At 52.8% G+C, this 17,359-nt stretch overlaps 1 protein-coding gene across 6 annotated transcripts in view; it reads left to right on the top strand.

Moving 5' to 3' along the window:
- Positions 1–17,359, top strand: part of ADCK5 (aarF domain containing kinase 5) — a 38,388-nt gene that overhangs the window by 15,238 nt on the left and 5,791 nt on the right. For 4 of the 6 annotated variants that reach the window (XM_074558700.1, XM_074558708.1, XM_074558726.1 and 1 more), the window contains 6 exons: positions 2,020–2,151; positions 4,672–4,755; positions 8,282–8,363; positions 10,249–10,327; positions 13,318–13,409; positions 16,929–17,259. In XM_074558700.1, coding sequence (XP_074414801.1) covers positions 2,020–2,151; positions 4,672–4,755; positions 8,282–8,363; positions 10,249–10,327; positions 13,318–13,409; positions 16,929–17,259 — 800 coding nt within the window. The remainder of the gene's footprint in view (positions 1–2,019; positions 2,152–4,671; positions 4,756–8,281; positions 8,364–10,248; positions 10,328–13,317; positions 13,410–16,928; positions 17,260–17,359) is intronic. The other 2 variants (XM_074558713.1, XM_074558719.1) reach the window with 2 other exon arrangements.

A 17,359-nucleotide genomic window follows, 5' to 3' on the forward strand; every position in this document is an offset into this window, starting at 1 on the left:
GCACCCTGGCTGTCAGTGTCACACCTGTGTCACACCTGTGTCACACCTGTGTCACACCTGTGTCACACACCTGTGTCACACACCTGTCTCACCTGTCTCACCTGTACAGGAGCTGAAGGGCACGCTGGCTGTCAGTGTCTCACCTGTGTCACACACCTGTGTCCCTCACCTGTGTCACCTGTCCCTTACCTGTACAGGAGCTGAAGGGCACGCTGGGTGTCAGTGTCACACCTGTGTCACACACCTGTGTCACACACCTGTCTCACCTGTACAGGAGCTGAAGGGCACACTGGCTGTCAGTGTCACACACCTGTGTCACACACCTGTGTCACGCCTGTGTCACACCTGTCTCACCTGTCTCACCTGCAGGAGCTGAAGGGCACGCTGGCTGTGTCACACACCTGTGTCACACCTGTGTCTCACCTGTCTCACCTGTACAGGAGCTGAAGGGCACGCTGGCTGTCAGTGTCACACCTGTGTCACACCTGTGTCACACACCTGTCTCACCTGTCACACACCTGTCTCACCTGTCTCACCTGTACAGGAGCTGAAGGGCACGCTGGCTGTGTCACACACCTGTGTCACACTTGTCACACCTGTCACACCTGTCTCTCACCTGTCTCACCTGTACAGGAGCTGAAGGGCATGCTGGCTGTGTCACACACCTGTGTCACACACCTGTGTCACACACCTGTCTCACCTGTCCCTTACCTGTACAGGAGCTGAAGGGCACGCTGGCTGTGTCACACACCTGTGTCACACACCTGTGTCACACACCTGTCTCACCTGTCTCACCTGTACAGGAATTGAAGGGCACGCTGGCTGTGTCACACACCTGTGTCACACACCTGTGTCACACCTGTGTCACACACCTGTCACACACCTGTCCCTCACCTGTCTCACCTGTACAGGAGCTGAAGGGCACGCTGGCTGTGTCACACACCTGTGTCACACACCTGTGTCACACACCTGTGTCACACACCTGTCACACCTGTGTCTCACCTGTCTCACCTGTACAGGAGCTGAAGGGCACGCTGGCTGTGTCACACACCTGTCCCTCACCTGTCTCACCTGTACAGGAGCTGAAGGGCACACTGGCTGTGTCACACACCTGTGTCACACACCTGTGTCTCACCTGTCTCACCTGTACAGGAGCTGAAGGGCACACTGGCTGTGTCACACACCTGTGTCACACACCTGTGTCTCACCTGTCTCACATGTCTCACCTGCAGGAGCTGAAGGGCACGCTGGCTGTCAGTGTCTCACCTGTGTCACACACCTGTGTCACACACCTGTGTCACACACCTGTCTCACCTGTACAGGAGCTGAAGGGCACGCTGGCTGTGTCACACACCTGTGTCTCACCTGTCTCACCTGTACAGGAATTGAAGGGCACGCTGGCTGTGTCACACACCTGTGTCACACACCTGTGTCTCACCTGTACAGGAGCTGAAGGGCACGCTGGCTGTGTCACACACCTGTGTCACACACCTGTGTCTCACCTGTCTCACCTGTACAGGAGCTGAAGGGCACGCTGGCTGTGTCACACACCTGTGTCACACACCTGTGTCTCACCTGTCTCACCTGTACAGGAGCTGAAGGGCACGCTGGCTGTCAGTGTTTCACCTGTGTCACACACCTGTGTCACACACCTGTGTCACACACCTGTCCCTCACCTGTCTCACCTGTACAGGAGCTGAAGGGCACGCTGGCTGTCAGTGTCTCACCTGTGTCACACACCTGTGTCACACACCTGTGTCACACACCTGTCTCACCTGTCTCACCTGTACAGGAATTGAAGGGCACACTGGCTGTGTCACACACCTGTGTCACACACCTGTGTCACACCTGTGTCACACACCTGTCACACACCTGTCCCTCACCTGTCTCACCTGTCTCACCTGTACAGGAGCTGAAGGGCACGCTGGCTCTGTGTCACACACCTGTGTCACACCTGTGGCACACACCTGTGTCACTCACCTGTGTCACACACCTGTCTCACCTGTCTCACCTGTACAGGAATTGAAGGGCACGCTGGCTCTGGAGCTGGATTTCGAGAACGAGGCGCGGAACTCGGAGCGCTGCGGGCGAGACCTGGGGCACCTGCGGGGGGTGAGGGTGCCCCGGGTGCACTGGGGGCACTGCAGCAAGGTGAGACACACCTGGGATACACCTGGGTACACCTGGGTACAGCTGGGATACACACAGACACGCCTGGGCACAGCTGGGATACACCTGGGGACACACCTGGATACACAGACACACCTGGGCACACCTGGGCACACCTGGGATACACCTGGGTACACCTGGGTACAGCTGGGATACACCTGGGCACACCTGGGATAGAGCTGGGTACACCTGGGTACAGCTGGGACACACCTGGGGGGTACCCACAGACACACCTGGGTACACCTGGGAACACCTGGGATACCCACTGACACACCTGGGCACACCTGGGCACACCTGGGATAGAGCTGGGATACACACAGACACACCTGGGCACACCTGGGCACACCTGGGATAGAGCTGGGATACACACAGACACACCTGGGCACACCTGGGAACACCTGGGCACACCTGGGCACACCTGGGATAGAGCTGGGTACACCTGGGTTACACACAGACACACCTGGGCACATCTGGAATAGAGCTGGGATACACACAGGCACACCTTAGTGCACCTGGGATACACCTGGGCACAGCTGGGATACACCTGGGATACACCTGGGCACACACCTGGGCACACCTGGGATACACCTGGGATACACCTGGGCACACTGGGGATGGAGCTGAGATACACACACACACACCTGGGCACACACAGACACACCTGGGATACACACCTGGGATACACCTGGGCACAGCTGGGCACACCTGGGATACACCTGGGATACACCTGGGCACACCTGGGATAGAGCTGGGCACACACCTGGGCACAGCTGGGCACACCTGGGTACACACCTGGGCACACCTGGGATACACCTGGGATAGAGCTGGGATACTTACAGACACACCTGGGCACACCTGGGCACACCTGGGCACACCTGGGATAGAGCTGGGCACACACCTGGGCACAGCTGGGCACAGCTGGGCACACCTGGGTACACACCTGGGCACACCTGGGCACACCTGGGCACACCGCCCCAGGTGGGGCCGTTGGGCACAGGCACAGCGGGTGGTGGCAGCGGGAGGGGACGGGGCCGGGCCGGTGTCACCTGCGATGACATCTCTGTGTCCCCTGTCCCTGTGTCCCTGTCCCTGTCCTTGTCCCTGTGTCCCTGTCCCTGTCCTTGTCCCTGTCCCTGTCCCTGTCCCTGTCCCTGTGTCCCTGTGTCCCTGTGTCCCTGTGTCCTTGTGTCCCTGTGTCCCTGTGTCCCTGTGTCCCTGTCCCTGTCCCTGTCCCTGTCCCTGTGTCCCTGTGTCTGTCCCTGTGTCCCTGTGTCCCCTGTCCCTGTCCCTGTCCCTGTGTCCCTGTGTCCCTGTGTCCCTGTGTCCCTGTCCCTGTCCCTGTGTCCCTGTCCCTGTCCCTGTCCCTGTCCCTGTCCCTGTGTCCCTGTGTCCCTGTGTCCCCTGTCCCTGTCCCTGTCCCTGTGTCCCTGTGTCCCTGTGTCCCTGTGTCCCTGTCCCTGTGTCCCTGTGTCCCTGTGTCCCCTGTCCCTGTCCCTGTCCCTGTCCCTGTCCCTGTCCCTGTGTCCCTGTCCCTGTGTCCCTGTGTCCCTGTGTCCCCTGTCCCTGTCCCTGTCCCTGTGTCCCTGTGTCCCTGTGTCCCTGTGTCCCTGTCCCTGTCCCTGTGTCCCTGTCCCTGTCCCTGTCCCTGTCCCTGTCCCTGTGTCCCTGTCCCTGTGTCCCTGTGTCCCTGTGTCCCCTGTCCCTGTCCCTGTCCCTGTGTCCCTGTGTCCCTGTGTCCCCTGTCCCTGTCCCTGTCCCTGTGTCCCTGTGTCCCTGTGTCCCTGTCCCTGTCCCTGTCCCTGTCCCTGTCCCTGTCCCTGTGTCCCTGTGTCCCTGTGTCCCTGTCCCTGTGTCCCCTGTCCCTGTCCCTGTGTCCCTGTCCCTGTCCCTGTCCCTGTGTCCCCTGTCCCTGTGCCTGTGTCCCTGTGTCTCTGTGTCCCTGTGTCCCCTGTCCCTGTCCCTGTGTCCCTGTGTCCCCTGTCCCTGTCCCTGTGTCCCTGTCCCTGTGTCCCTGTGTCCCTGTGTCCCCTGTCCCTGTCCCTGTGTCCCTGTCCCTGTGTCCCTGTGTCCCTGTGTCCCCGTGTCCCTGTCCCTGTGTCCCTGTCCCTGTGTCCCTGTGTCCCTGTGTCCCCGTGTCCCTGTCCCTGTGTCCCTGTCCCTGTCCCTGTCCCTGTGTCCCCTGTCCCCTCCCTGTCCCCTCCCTGTCCCCATCCTGTCCCCACCCTGTCCCTGTCCCTGTCCCCATCCCTGTCCCCTCCCTGTCCCCACCCTGTCCTCATTGTCCCCACTGTCCCCACTGTCCCCGTTGTCCCCATTGTCCCCACTGTCCCCTGTGTCCCCTGTCTGTCCCTCTGTCTGTCCCCACTGTCCCCACTGTCCCCTGTCCATCCCTGTCTGTCCCTCTGTCTGTCCCCGCTGTCCCCACTGTCCCCTGTGTCCCCTGTCTGTCTGTCCCTCTGTCTGTCCCCCCGTCCCCCTGTCCGTCCGTCTGTCCGTCCCCAGCGCGTTCTCACGGCCGATTTCTGCGAGGGCTGCAAGATCACCAACGTGGAGGGGATCCGAGCCATGGGGCTGGGCCTGAGAGACGTCAGTGACAGTGGGGACATTGGGGACATTGGGGACATTGGGGACAGTGGGGGGTTTGGGGACAGTGGGGACATTGGGGGGATTGGGGGACATTGGGGGGATTGGGGACATTGGGGGGACATTGGGGGCATTGGGGACATTGGGGACACCCAGGGGATCTGAGCCATGGGGCTGGGCCTGAGAGACGTCAGTGACATTGGGGACATTGGGGACAGTGGGGACATTGGGGACATTGGGGGGATTGGGGGCATTGGGGACATTGAGGACATTGGAGGACATTGGGGACAGTGGGGACATTGGGGGACATTGGGGACATTGGGGGGCATTGGGGACATTGGGGATAATGGGGACATTGGGAGGATTTGGGACATTGGGGACATTGGGGACAGTGGGGACATTGGGGGCATTGGGGACATTGGGGACATTGGGGACATTGGGGGGATTGGGGACATTGGGGACATTGGGGACATTGGGGACATTGGGGGACATTGGGGGGATTTGGGACATTGGGGACAGTGGGGACAGTGGGGGGATTGGGGGGACATTGGGGACAGTGGGGACATCGGGGACAGTGGGGACATTGGGGGACATTGGGGACAGTGGGGGGACATTGGGGACATTGGGGACATCGGGGGGATTGGGGACATTGGGGGGATTGGGGACATTTGGGACATTGGGGGTGTTGAGGACATTGGGGGGATTGGGGACGTTGGGGGGACATTGGGGACATTGGGGACAGTGGGGGACATTTGGGGACATTGGGGACACCCAGGGGGGATTTGGGGGTGTCCCCAAGGGGGTCCGAGGGGATTTGGGGACATCCCAAGGGGATTTGGGGACATCCAGGGAAATTTGGGGGTGTCCAGGGGGGTCCGAGGGGATTTGGGAACATCCCAAGGGGATTTGGGAATATCTGGGGGGGATTTGGGGGTTCCTAAATCCCCTAATTCCCCCAGAATTCACAGAAGTTGATCCAGGGCATTTTTTGGGGTGATTTTTGGGGTTTTTGGGGTTCCTAAATCCTCTATTTCCCCCCCCAGACCGCAGAGAAGCTGATCCAGGGGATTTTTGGGGTGATTTTGGGCATTTTTGGGGTTCCTAAATCCCCTAAATCCCCCCAGAATTCACAGAAGCTGATCCAGGGGATTTTTGGGGTGATTTTTGGGCATTTTTGGGGTTCCTAAATCCCCTAATCCCCCCTCAGACCACAGAGAAGCTGATCCAGGGAATTTAGTGAATTTTTGGGGTGTTTTTGGGCATTTTTGGGGTGATTTTGGGCATTTTTGGGGTTCCTAAATCCCCTATTTTCCCCCCCAGACCGCAGAGAAGCTGATCCAGGGGATTTAGTGAATTTTTGGGGTGATTTTTGGGGTTTTGGGGTTCCTAAATCCCCTAATTCCCCCAGAATTCACAGAAGCTGATCCAGGGGATTTTTGGGGTGATTTTTGGGGTTTTTGGGGTTCCTAAACCCCCCAATCCCACCCCCAGACCGCAGAGAAGCTGATCCAGGGCATTTTTGGGGTTCCTAAATCCCTTAATCCCCACAGAACTCATAGAAGCTGATCCAGGGCTTTTTTTGGGGTGATTTTTGGGGTTTTTGGGGTGATTTTTGTCATTTTTGGGGTTCCTAAACCCCCCAATCCCACCCCCAGACCGCAGAGAAGCTGATCCAGGGGATTTTAGGGATATTTTGGGGTGATTTTTGGGGTTTTTGGGGTTCCTAAACCCCCTAAATCCCCCCATAATTCAGAGAAGCTGATCCAGGGATTTTTGGGGTGATTTTTGTCATTTTTGGGGTTCCTAAATCCCCCAATCCCACCCCCAGACCGCAGAGAAGCTGATCAAGGGGATTTTAGGGATATTTTGGGGTGATTTTGGGCATTTTTGGGGTTCCTAAATCCCCCAATTCCCCCCCAGACCGCAGAGAAGCTGATCCAGGGCATTTTTGGGGTGATTTTTGGGGTTTTTGGGGTTCCTAAATCCCCTAAATCCCCCCCAGAATTCAGAGAAGCTGATCCAGGGGATTTTTGGGGTGATTTTTTGGGTTTTTGGGGTTCCTAAATCCCCTAAATTCCCCCATAATTCAGAGAAGCTGATCCAGGGCATTTTTTGGGGTGATTTTTGGGGTTTTTGGGGTTCCTAAACCCCCAATTTCCCCCCCAGACCGCAGAGAAGCTGATCCAGGGGATTTTTGGGGTGATTTTTTGGGTTTTTGGGGTTCCTAAACCCCCTAAATCCCCCCATAATTCAGAGAAGCTGATCCAGGGATTTTTGGGGTGATTTTTGTCATTTTTGGGGTTCCTAAATCACCTAATTTCCCCAGAGAAGCTGATCCAGGGGATTTTTGGGGTGATTTTTGGGGTTTTGGGGGTTCCTAAATCCCCTAAATTCCCCCAGAATTCAGAGAAGCTGATCCAGGGCTTTTTTGGGGGGATTTTTCACATTTTTGGGGTTCCTAAATCCTCTAATTCCCCCAGACAAGCCGAGCAAGGGGATTTAGTGAATTTTTGGGGTGATTTTTGGGGTTTTTGGGGTTCCTAAATCGCCTAATTTCCCCAGAGAAGCTGATCCAGGGCTTTTTTGGGGTGATTTTTCACATTTTTGGGGTTCCTAAATCGCCTAATTTCCCCAGAGAAGCTGATCCAGGGGATTTTTGGGGTGATTTTTGGGGTTTTTGGGGTTCCTAAACCCCCCAATCCCACCCCCAGACCGCAGAGAAGCTGATCCAGGGGATTTTAGGGATATTTTGGGGTGATTTTTGGGGTGATTTTTGGGGTTTTTGGGGTGATTTTTGTCATTTTTGGGGTTCCTAAACCCCCAATTTCCCCCCCCCAGACTGCAGAGAAGCTGAACCAGTGGATTTTAGGGATATTTTGGGGTGATTTTTGTCACTTTTGGGGTTCCTAAACCCCCCAATCCCACCCCCAGACTGCAGAGAAGCTGATCCAGGGCATTTTTGGGGTGATTTTGGGCATTTTTGCGGTTCCTAAATCCCCTAAATCCCCCCAGAATTCACAGAAGCTGATCCAGGGCATTTTTTGGGGTGATTTTTGGGGTTTTGGGGGTTCCTAAATCCCCTAAATTCCCCCAGAATTTAGAGAAGCTGATCCAGGGCATTTTTGGGGTTCCTAAATCCCTTAATCCCCACAGAACTCATAGAAGCTGATCCAGGGCTTTTTTTGGGGTGATTTTTGGGGTTTTTGGGGTGATTTTTGTCATTTTTGGGGTTCCTAAATCCCCTAAAACCCCCCAGAATTCAGAGAAACTGGTCCAGGGAATTTTGGAGTGATTTTTGGGGTTTTTGGGGTGATTTTGTCATTTTTGGGGTTCCTAAATCCCCTAAATTCCCCCAGAATTTAGAGAAGCTGATCCAGGGGATTTTTGGGGTGATTTTTGGGGTTTTTGGGGTTCCTAAACCCCCCAATCCCACCCCAGACCGCAGAGAAGCTGATCCAGGGGATTTAGTGAATTTTTGGGGTGATTTTTGGGGTTTTTGGGTTCCTAAACCCCCAATTTCCCCCCCCAGACCGCAGAGAAGCTGATCCAGGTTTTTGCCGAGCAGATTTTCTACACCGGCTTCATCCACGCGGATCCGCACCCGGGCAACGGTAACGGGGACCCCGAAATCCGGGGGGACCCCAAAATCCGGGGGGGGGACCCCGAAATTCATGGGGACCCCTAAAATTGGGGGGAACCCAAAATTTGGGACCCCGAAATCTGGGGGGGACCCCTAAAATTGGGGCAGGAACCCAAAATTTGGGACCCCAAAATTCATGGGGACCCCGAAATCCGGGGGGCACCCCAAAATTCATGGGCACCCCTAAAATTGGGGGGGAACCCAAAATTTGGGATCCCAAAATCCGGGGGGGGACCCCTAAAATTCATGGGGACCCCTAAAATTGGGGGGAACCCAAAATTTGGGACCCCGAAACCCGGGGGGACCCCAAAATCCGGGGGGGAACCCCAAAATCCCGGGGGGTACCCCAAAATCCAAGGGGGGACCCCAAAATTCATGGGGACCCCTAAAATCCAGGGGGACCCCAAAATTCATGGGGACCCCTAAAATTGGGGGGAACCCAAAATTTGGGACCCCAAAATCCGGGGGGGACCCCGAAATCCGGGGGGCACCCCAAAATTCATGGGCACCCCTAAAATTGGGGAGAACCCAAAATTTGGGACCCCAAAATCCGGGGGAGGGAACCCCAAAATTCATGGGGACCCCTAAAATTGGGGCAGGAACCCAAAATTTGGGACCTCAAAATTTGGGAGCCAGAATTTGGTGGTGACCCCAACATTTGGGGCTCGACCCCAAAATTGAGACCCCCCCAAAATTCGGAGAGGGACCCCAAAATTTGGGGGGTGGATTCCAGGTACTGGGAGGGGAACCCCAAAATTCAGACCCCAAAATTTTAGGATGGTGACCCTAAAATTGAGATCTCCAAACTGAGGGGGACTCCAAAATTTGAGGGAATCCCAAAATTTGGGGGGAACCTAAAACTGGGAGGGAACCCCAAAATTTGAGGAGGGGGGACCCCAAAATTTGGTGGACGGGACCCTAAAATTAGGGGGGGACCCCAAAATTTGGTGGATGGGAACCCAAATTGGGACCCCAACATTTGGGGGGTGACCCCAAAATTGAACCCCCCCCCAAAAACTGTGGGGGGACTCCAAAAATATGGGGGGATCCCAAAAATCAGGACCCCAAAATTCGGGGGATCCCAAAAAATGGGACCCCAAAAATTCGGGGATCCCAAAAATTGGGACCCCAAAAATTCGGGGATCCCAAAAATTGAGACGCCAAAATTCGGGGATCCCAAAAATTGGAACCCCAAAAAATTCGGGGAAACCCAAAAATTGGGACCCCAAAATATGGGGGGATCCCAAAAATTGGGACCCCAAAATTCGGGGGAGCCCAAAAATTGGGACCCCAAAAATTCGGGGGATCCCAAAAACTGAGACGCCAAAATTCGGGGATCCCAGAAATTGGAACCCCAAAATTTGGGGGGACCCAAAAATTGGGACCCCAAAAAATCGGGGGATCCCAAAAAATGGGACCCCAAAAATTCGGGGGAACCCAAAAAATGGGACCCCAAAATATGGGGGGATCCCAAAAATTGAGATGCCAAAATTCAGGGGAGCCCAAAAATTGGGACCCCAAAATTCGGGGGAGCCCAAAAATTGGCACCCCAAAAATTGAGACCCCAAAATTCGAGGGAACCCAAAAATTGGGACCCCAAAATTCGGAGGGACCCCCAAAACCAGGGAGGGGAAACCCCAAAATAAGGGGGGGGACCCCAAAATTGGCAGCGGGACCCCAAAACTGAGGGGGAAAAAATCCCAAAACTGGGGGAGAGTCTCAAAATTAGGGGGGAGCCCAGAATTAGGGGGGACCCCAAAAAATGCCAGGGGAGGGGGTCCCTAATTGGGGTGGGGGTCCCCCCAAACCCGGGGGTCCCCCCAAAAACGGGGGTCCCCCCAAATTTCTCCCCCCAGTTTTGGTTCAGCGCGGCCCCGACGGGCGGGCACAGCTGGTGCTGCTGGACCACGGCCTGTACGAGACCCTGAGCGAGAGGTGAGACCCCAAAACCGACCCGGGGGGGACCCCAAAAATCACCGGGGGCACCCCAAAAATGGGGGGCAAAAAAGGGACCAGGAGGGGGCAAAAAAACCCCACAAAAATTGGCCCAAAATTGGCCCAAAATTGGCTCAAAATTGGCTCAAAATTGGTTCAAAATCACCCGAAAAGCCCAAAAATTGGAGGGGAAATCCCAAAACTGAGGGGGACCCCAAAATATCAGGGGGACCCCAAAAATCACCGGGGTACCCCAAAAATCGGGGGGCAAAAAAGGGACCCGGGGGGGGCAAAAAAACCCCACAAAGATTGGTCCAAAATTGGCTCAAAATTGGCTCAGAATTGGCTCAAAAACAGCAGAAGAACCCAAAATTGGGGGGGAGAATTCTAGAAATGAGGGGACCCCAAAACTGACCCGGGGGACCCCAAAAATCACCGGGGGCACCCCAAAAATGGGGGGCAAAAAGACCCCACAAAAACTGGCCCAAAATTGGCTCAAAATTGGTTCAAAATCACCGGAAGAACCCAAAAATTGGGGGGGACAATTCTAACAGTGAGGGGACCCCAAAATATCAGGGGGACCCCAAAAATCTCCAGGGGACCCCAAAAATGGGAGGGCAAAAAAGGGACCCGGGGGGGGCAAAAAAACCCCACAAAAATTGGCCCAAAATTGGCCCAAAATTGGCTCAAAATTGGTTCAAAATCACTGGAAGAACCCAAAAATTGGGGGGAAATCCTAAAACTGAGGGGGACCCCAAAATTTCAGGGGGACCCCAAAAATCACCGGGGGCACCCCAGAAATGGGGGGCAAAAAAGGGACCGGGGGGGGCAAAAGAAACCCCACAAAAATTGGCCCAAAATTTGCTCAAAATTGGCTCAAAATTGGCCCAAAAACAGCAGAAGAACCCAAAATTGGGGGGGAGAATTCTAGAAATGAGGGGACCCCAAAACTGACCCGGGGGACCCCAAAAATCAACGGGGGCACCCCAGAAATGGGGGGGCAAAAAAGGGACCCAGGGGGGCAAAAAAACCCCACAAAAATTGGTCCAAAATTGGCTCAAAATTGTTTCAAAATTGGTTCAAAATCACCGGAAGAACCCAAAAATTGGAGGGGAAATCCCAAGACTCAGGGGGACCCCAAAATATCAGGGGGACCCCAAAAATCACCAGGGGACCCCAAAAATGGGGGGCAAAAAAGGGACCCGGGGGGGGCAAAAAAGGGACCCGGGGGGGGCAAAAGAAACCCCACAAAAATTGGCCCAAAATTGGCTCAAAATTGGTTCAAAATTGGTTCAAAATCACCCGAAGAACCCCAAAACTGGGGGGAAATCCTAAAAGTGAGGGGGACCCCAAAATTTCAGGGGGACCCCAAAAATAACCGGGGGCACCCCAAAAATTGGGGGCAAAAAGACCCCACAAAAACTGGCCCAAAATTGGCTCAAAATTGGCTCAAAATTGGTTCAAAATCACCGGAAGAACCCAAAAATTGGAGGGGAAATCCCAAAACTGAGGGGGACCCCAAAATTTCAGGGGGACCCTAAAATTTCAGGGGGACCCCAAAAATAACCGGGGGCACCCCAAAAATGGGAGGGCAAAAAAACCCCACAAAAACTGGCCCAAAATTGGCTCAAAATTGGCTCAAAAATCACTGGAAGAACCCAAAAATTGGAGGGAAATTCCCAAAACTGAGGGGGACCCCAAAATTTCAGGGGGACCCCAAAAATTATCTGGAGCAACCCAAAAATGGGGGGCAAAAAAGGGACCCGGGGGGGGCAAAAAAACCCCACAAAAATTGGCACAAAATTGGCCCAAAAACAGCAGAAGAACCCAAAATTGGGGGGGACAATTCTAACAGTGAGGGGACCCCAAAACTGACCCAGGGGACCCCAAAATTCTCTGGAAAATCCCAAAACCCCCGGGTGGGACCCCAAATCCAGGGGGGACCCCAAAACTGGGGGAAAAAAAATCCTAAAATTGGAGAGAACCCAAAAATCCCAGGGGAACCCCAAAACTGGGGGGGAGCCCAAAATCGGCCCAAAACCACCGGGGGGACCCCAAAACCAGGGTGGGTTCCCCAAAATCAGGGGGTCCCCAAGACCTCTGGGGAGGGGGGGGGAACCCCAAAATAAAAGGGAAAATCCCAAAATTGGGGGAAAAAAACCCCCAAAATCAGAGGGGAAATCCTGAAATTTGAGGGATCCTCAAATCTGGGGGGTCTCGAAATTTGGGTGGGGGTCCCCAAAATCCTCGGGGGGACCCCAAAATAAAAGGGAAAATCCCAAAATTGGGGGAAAAAACCCCAAAATCAGAAGGGAAATCCTGAAATTCGAGGGGTCCTCAAATCTGGGGGGTCCCGAAATTTGGGTGGAGGACCCCAAAATCCTCGGGGGGACCCCAAAATAAAAGGAAAAATCCCAAAATTGGGGGGAAAAAAACCCCAAAACCATAGGGGAAATCCTGAAATTTGAGGGATTCTCAAATCTGGGGGTCCCGAAATTCGGGTGGGGGTCCCCAAAATCCTCGGGGGGACCCCAAAATAAAAGGGAAAATCCCAAAATTGGGGGAAAAAAACCCCAAAATCAGAAGGGAAATCCTGAAATTTGAGGGATTCTCAAATCTGGGGGTCCCGAAATTTGGGTGGGGGTCCCCCAAATCCTCGGGGGGACCCCAAAATAAAAGGAAAAATCCCAAAATTGGGGGAAAAAAACCCCCAAAATCAGAAGGGAAATCCTGAAATTTGAGGGATTCTCAAATCTGGGGGGTCCCGAAATTCGGGTGGGGGTCCCCAAAATCCTCGGGGGGACCCCAAAATAAAAGGGAAAATCCCAAAATTGGGGGAAAAAACGCCAAAATCAGAGGGGAAATCCTGAAATTTGAGGGATTCTCAAATCTGGGGGGTCCCGAAATTTGAGTGGGGGTCCCCAAAATCCTTGGGGGGTCCCCAAAATCCTCGGGGGGTCCCCAAAACCCCTCTGTCCCCCCCCATGCAGGGACCGGGTGTCGCTGTGCGGGCTCTGGAGATCGATCGTGATGCGCGACCACGACGGGATGAGGGAGCGGGCGGAGGAGCTGGGGGTGAAGGGTGAGACCCCCCAAAAATAACCCCAAAAATGGGCCCTGAATAACCCCAAAATAACCCCAAAATGGGCCCTGAATAACCCCAAAAATGGGCCCTAAATAATCCCAAAATGGGCCCTAAATAACCCCAAAAATAACCCCAAAAATGGGCCCTGAATAACCCCAAAAATGGGCCCTGAATAATCCCAAATTAACCCCAAAAATGGGCCCTAAATAATCCCAAAATAACCCCAAAAATGGATCCTAAATAACCCCAAAATAACCCCAAAATGGGCCCTGAATAACCCCAAAATAACCCTAAAAATGGGCCCTGAATAACCCCAAAATAACCCCAAAATGGGCCCTGAATAACCCCAAAATAACCCCAAAAATAACCCCCAAATGGGCCCTGAATAATCCCAAATTAACCCCAAATTAACCCCAAAAATGGATCCGGAATAATCCCAAATTAACCCCAAAAATGGGCCCTAAATAACCCTAAAAATAAACCTTAAATAACCCCAAAATAACCCCAAAAATGGACCCTAAATAACCCCAAAAAGGGATCCGGAATAACCCCAAAATAACCCCAAAATGGGCCCTGATTAACCCCAAAATAACCCCAAAAATGGACCCTAAATTACCCCAAAAATGAACCTTAAATAACCCCAAAATAACCCCAAAATGGGCCCTGAATAACCTCAAAATAACCCCAAAATGGGCCCTGAATAACCCCAAAATAACCCCAAAAATGGACCCTAAATAATCCCAAATTAACCCCAAAATGGGCCCTAAATAACCCCAAAATGGACCCAAAATAATCCCAAAATAACCCCAAAATGGGCCCTAAATAATCCCAAATTAACCCCAAAAATGGATCCGGAATAACCCCAAATTAACCCCAAAAATGGGCCTTAAATAACCCCAAAATAACCTAAAAATGGGCCCTGAATAACCCCAAAATAACCCCAAAAATGGATCCTAAATAACCCCAAAATAACCCCAAAATGGGCCCTGAATAACCCCAAAAATGGGCCCTGAATAACCCCAAAATAACCCCAAAATGGACCCTAAATAACCCCAAAAATGGGCCCTGAATAACCCCAAAATGGGCCCTGAATAACCCCAAAAATGGGCCCTGAATAACCCCAAAATGGGCCCTAAATAATGCCAAAATGGGCCCTAAATAACCCCAAAATGGGCCCTAAATAATCCCAAATTAACCCAAAAATGGGCCCTAAATAATCCCAAAATAACCCCAAAAATGGATCCTAAATAATCCCAAATTAACCCCAAAAATGGGCCCTAAATAATCCCAAAATAACCCCAAAAATGGATCCTAAATAACCCCAAATTAACCCCAAAAATGGGCCTTAAATAACCCCAAAATAACCTAAAAATGGGCCCTAAATAACCCCAAAATGGACCCTAAATAACCCCAAAATAACCCCAAAATGGGCCCTGAATAACCCCAAAATAACCCCAAAATGGGCCCTGAATAACCCCAAATTAATCCCAAAAATAACCCCCAAATGGGCCCTGAATAATCCCAAATTAACCCCAAATTAACCCCAAAATGGGCCCTAAATAACCCCAAATTAACCCCAAAAATGGACCCTAAATAACCCCAAAATAACCCCAAAATGGGCCCTAAATAACCCCAAAATAACCCCAAAAATGGATCTGGAATAACCCCAAAATAACCCCAAAAACGGACAGAAAATAACCCCAAAATAACCCAAAAAATGGACCCTAAATAATCCCAAATTAACCCCAAAATGGGCCCTGAATAATCCCAAATTAACCCCAAAAATGGGCCCTAAATAATCCCAAAATAACCCCAAAAATGGATCCTAAATAACCCCAAATTAACCCCAAAAATGGGCCTTAAATAACCCCAAAATAACCTAAAAATGGGCCCTGAATAACCCCAAAATAACCCCAAAAATGGATCCTAAATAACCCCAAAATAACCCCAAAATGGGCCCTAAATAACCCCAAATTAACCCCAAAAATGGGCCCTAAATAACCCCAAAATGGACCCTAAATAACCCCAAAATAACCCCAAAATGGGTCCTAAATAATCCCAAATTAACCCCAAAATGGGCCCTGAATAACCCCAAATTAATCCCAAAAATAACCCCCAAATGGGCCCTGAATAATCCCAAATTAACCCCAAATTAACCCCAAAAATGGATCCGGAATAACCCCAAATTAACCCCAAAAATGGACCCTAAATAACCCCAAAAATGAACCTTAAATAACCCAAAATAACCCAAAAAGGGATCCGGAATAACCCCAAAATAACCCCAAAATAGAACCGTAAATAACCCCAAAATAACCCCAAAAATGGACTCTAAATAACCCCAAAATAACCCCAAAATAGAACCGTAAATAACCCCAAAATAACCCCAAAAATGGACCCTAAATGACCCAAAATAACCCCAAAAATGGACCCTAAATAACCCCAAAATAACCTTACAAATGGACCCTAAATGACCCAAAATAACCCCAAAAATGGACCCTAAATAACCCCAAAATAACCCCAAAAATGGACCCTGAATAACCCCAAATTAACCCCAAAAATGGACACAAAATAACCCCAAAATAATCCTAAATATGGACCCTAAATAACCCTAAAATAACCCCAAAAATGGACCCAAAATAACCCCAAAATAATCCTAAATATTGATCCTAAATAATCCCAAAATAACCCCAAAAATGGGCCCTAAATAACCCCAGAATAACCCAAAAAATGGACCCTGAATAACCCCAAATAAACCCAAAAATGGGCCCTAAATAACCCCAAAATAATCCCAAATTAACCCCAAAAATGGGCCCTAAATAACCCCAAATTAACCCAAAAAATGGACCCTAAATACCCCCAAAATAACCCCAAAATAACCCCAAAATGGGCCCTAAATGACCCAAAATAACCCCAAAAATGGACCCTAAATAACCCCAAAATAACCCCAAAAATGGGGGGAGGGGACCCCAAAGATGTGGAGGTTACCTGGGCATTACCTGGGCACACCTGGGGGGTACCTGGGGCACACCTGGGGGTTACCTGAGGTTCACCTGGGGCACACCTGGGTTTATCTGGGATTACCTGGGCACACCTGGGGGGCACCTGGGGCACCTTGGGGTTACCTTGAGGCTACCTGGGGTTACCTGGGGTCACCTGAGATCACCTGGGCACACCTGGGGTTACCTGGGCACACTTGGGGGTTACCTGGGCACACTGGGGCACACCTGGGGCACCTTGGGGTCACTTTGGGGCTACCTGGGGGTACCTGGGCACACCTGGGGTTACCTGGGCACACCTGGGGTCACCTTGAGGCTACCTGGGGTTACATGGGCACACCTGGGCACACCTGGGGTTACCTGAGGATCACCTGGGCACACCTGGGGTTACCTGGGGTTACCTGGGGCACCTCTGGGGTTACCTGGGCACACCTGGGGCACCTTGGGGTTACCTTGAGGCTACCTGGGGTTACCTGGGCACACCTGGAGCTCACCTGTCCGTTCCCTGTCCCCCCCCCAGACTACCTGCTCTTCTCGGAGATGCTGCTGCAGCGCCCCCTGAGCCGCGACTCGCGCCTGCTGGGCCCGCCGGGCTCTCACCTGGCCGGGCCCCGCCCGGAGGCGCCGCCCGGCCCCGCCCGCCCGCTGCGGGGCGCGCCCGAGGGGCACCTGAGCGCCGAGGAGCGCGAGTACCTGCGGGGCATGGCGGCGCGGCGCTTCCCGCACATGGTGCAGGTGCTGCGCCAGCTGCCGCGGCCCATGCTGCTCGTGTTCCGCAACATCAACACGGTCCGGAGTGTCCACGGGGCGCTGGGCGCACCTGCGGACAGGTACGGCATCATGGCCCGCAGGTGAGTGTGTGCCAGGTGTGTCTGTAAATGTGTATGTGCCAGGTGTGCCCAGGTATGTCTGTGTGTCTGTATGTGTCTGTATATGTGTGTAAATGTGTGC

The sequence above is a fragment of the Zonotrichia albicollis genome, chromosome 1 (genome assembly GCF_047830755.1).
Source record: "Zonotrichia albicollis isolate bZonAlb1 chromosome 1, bZonAlb1.hap1, whole genome shotgun sequence".
In the NCBI taxonomy this organism is placed as follows: domain Eukaryota; kingdom Metazoa; phylum Chordata; class Aves; order Passeriformes; family Passerellidae; genus Zonotrichia; species Zonotrichia albicollis.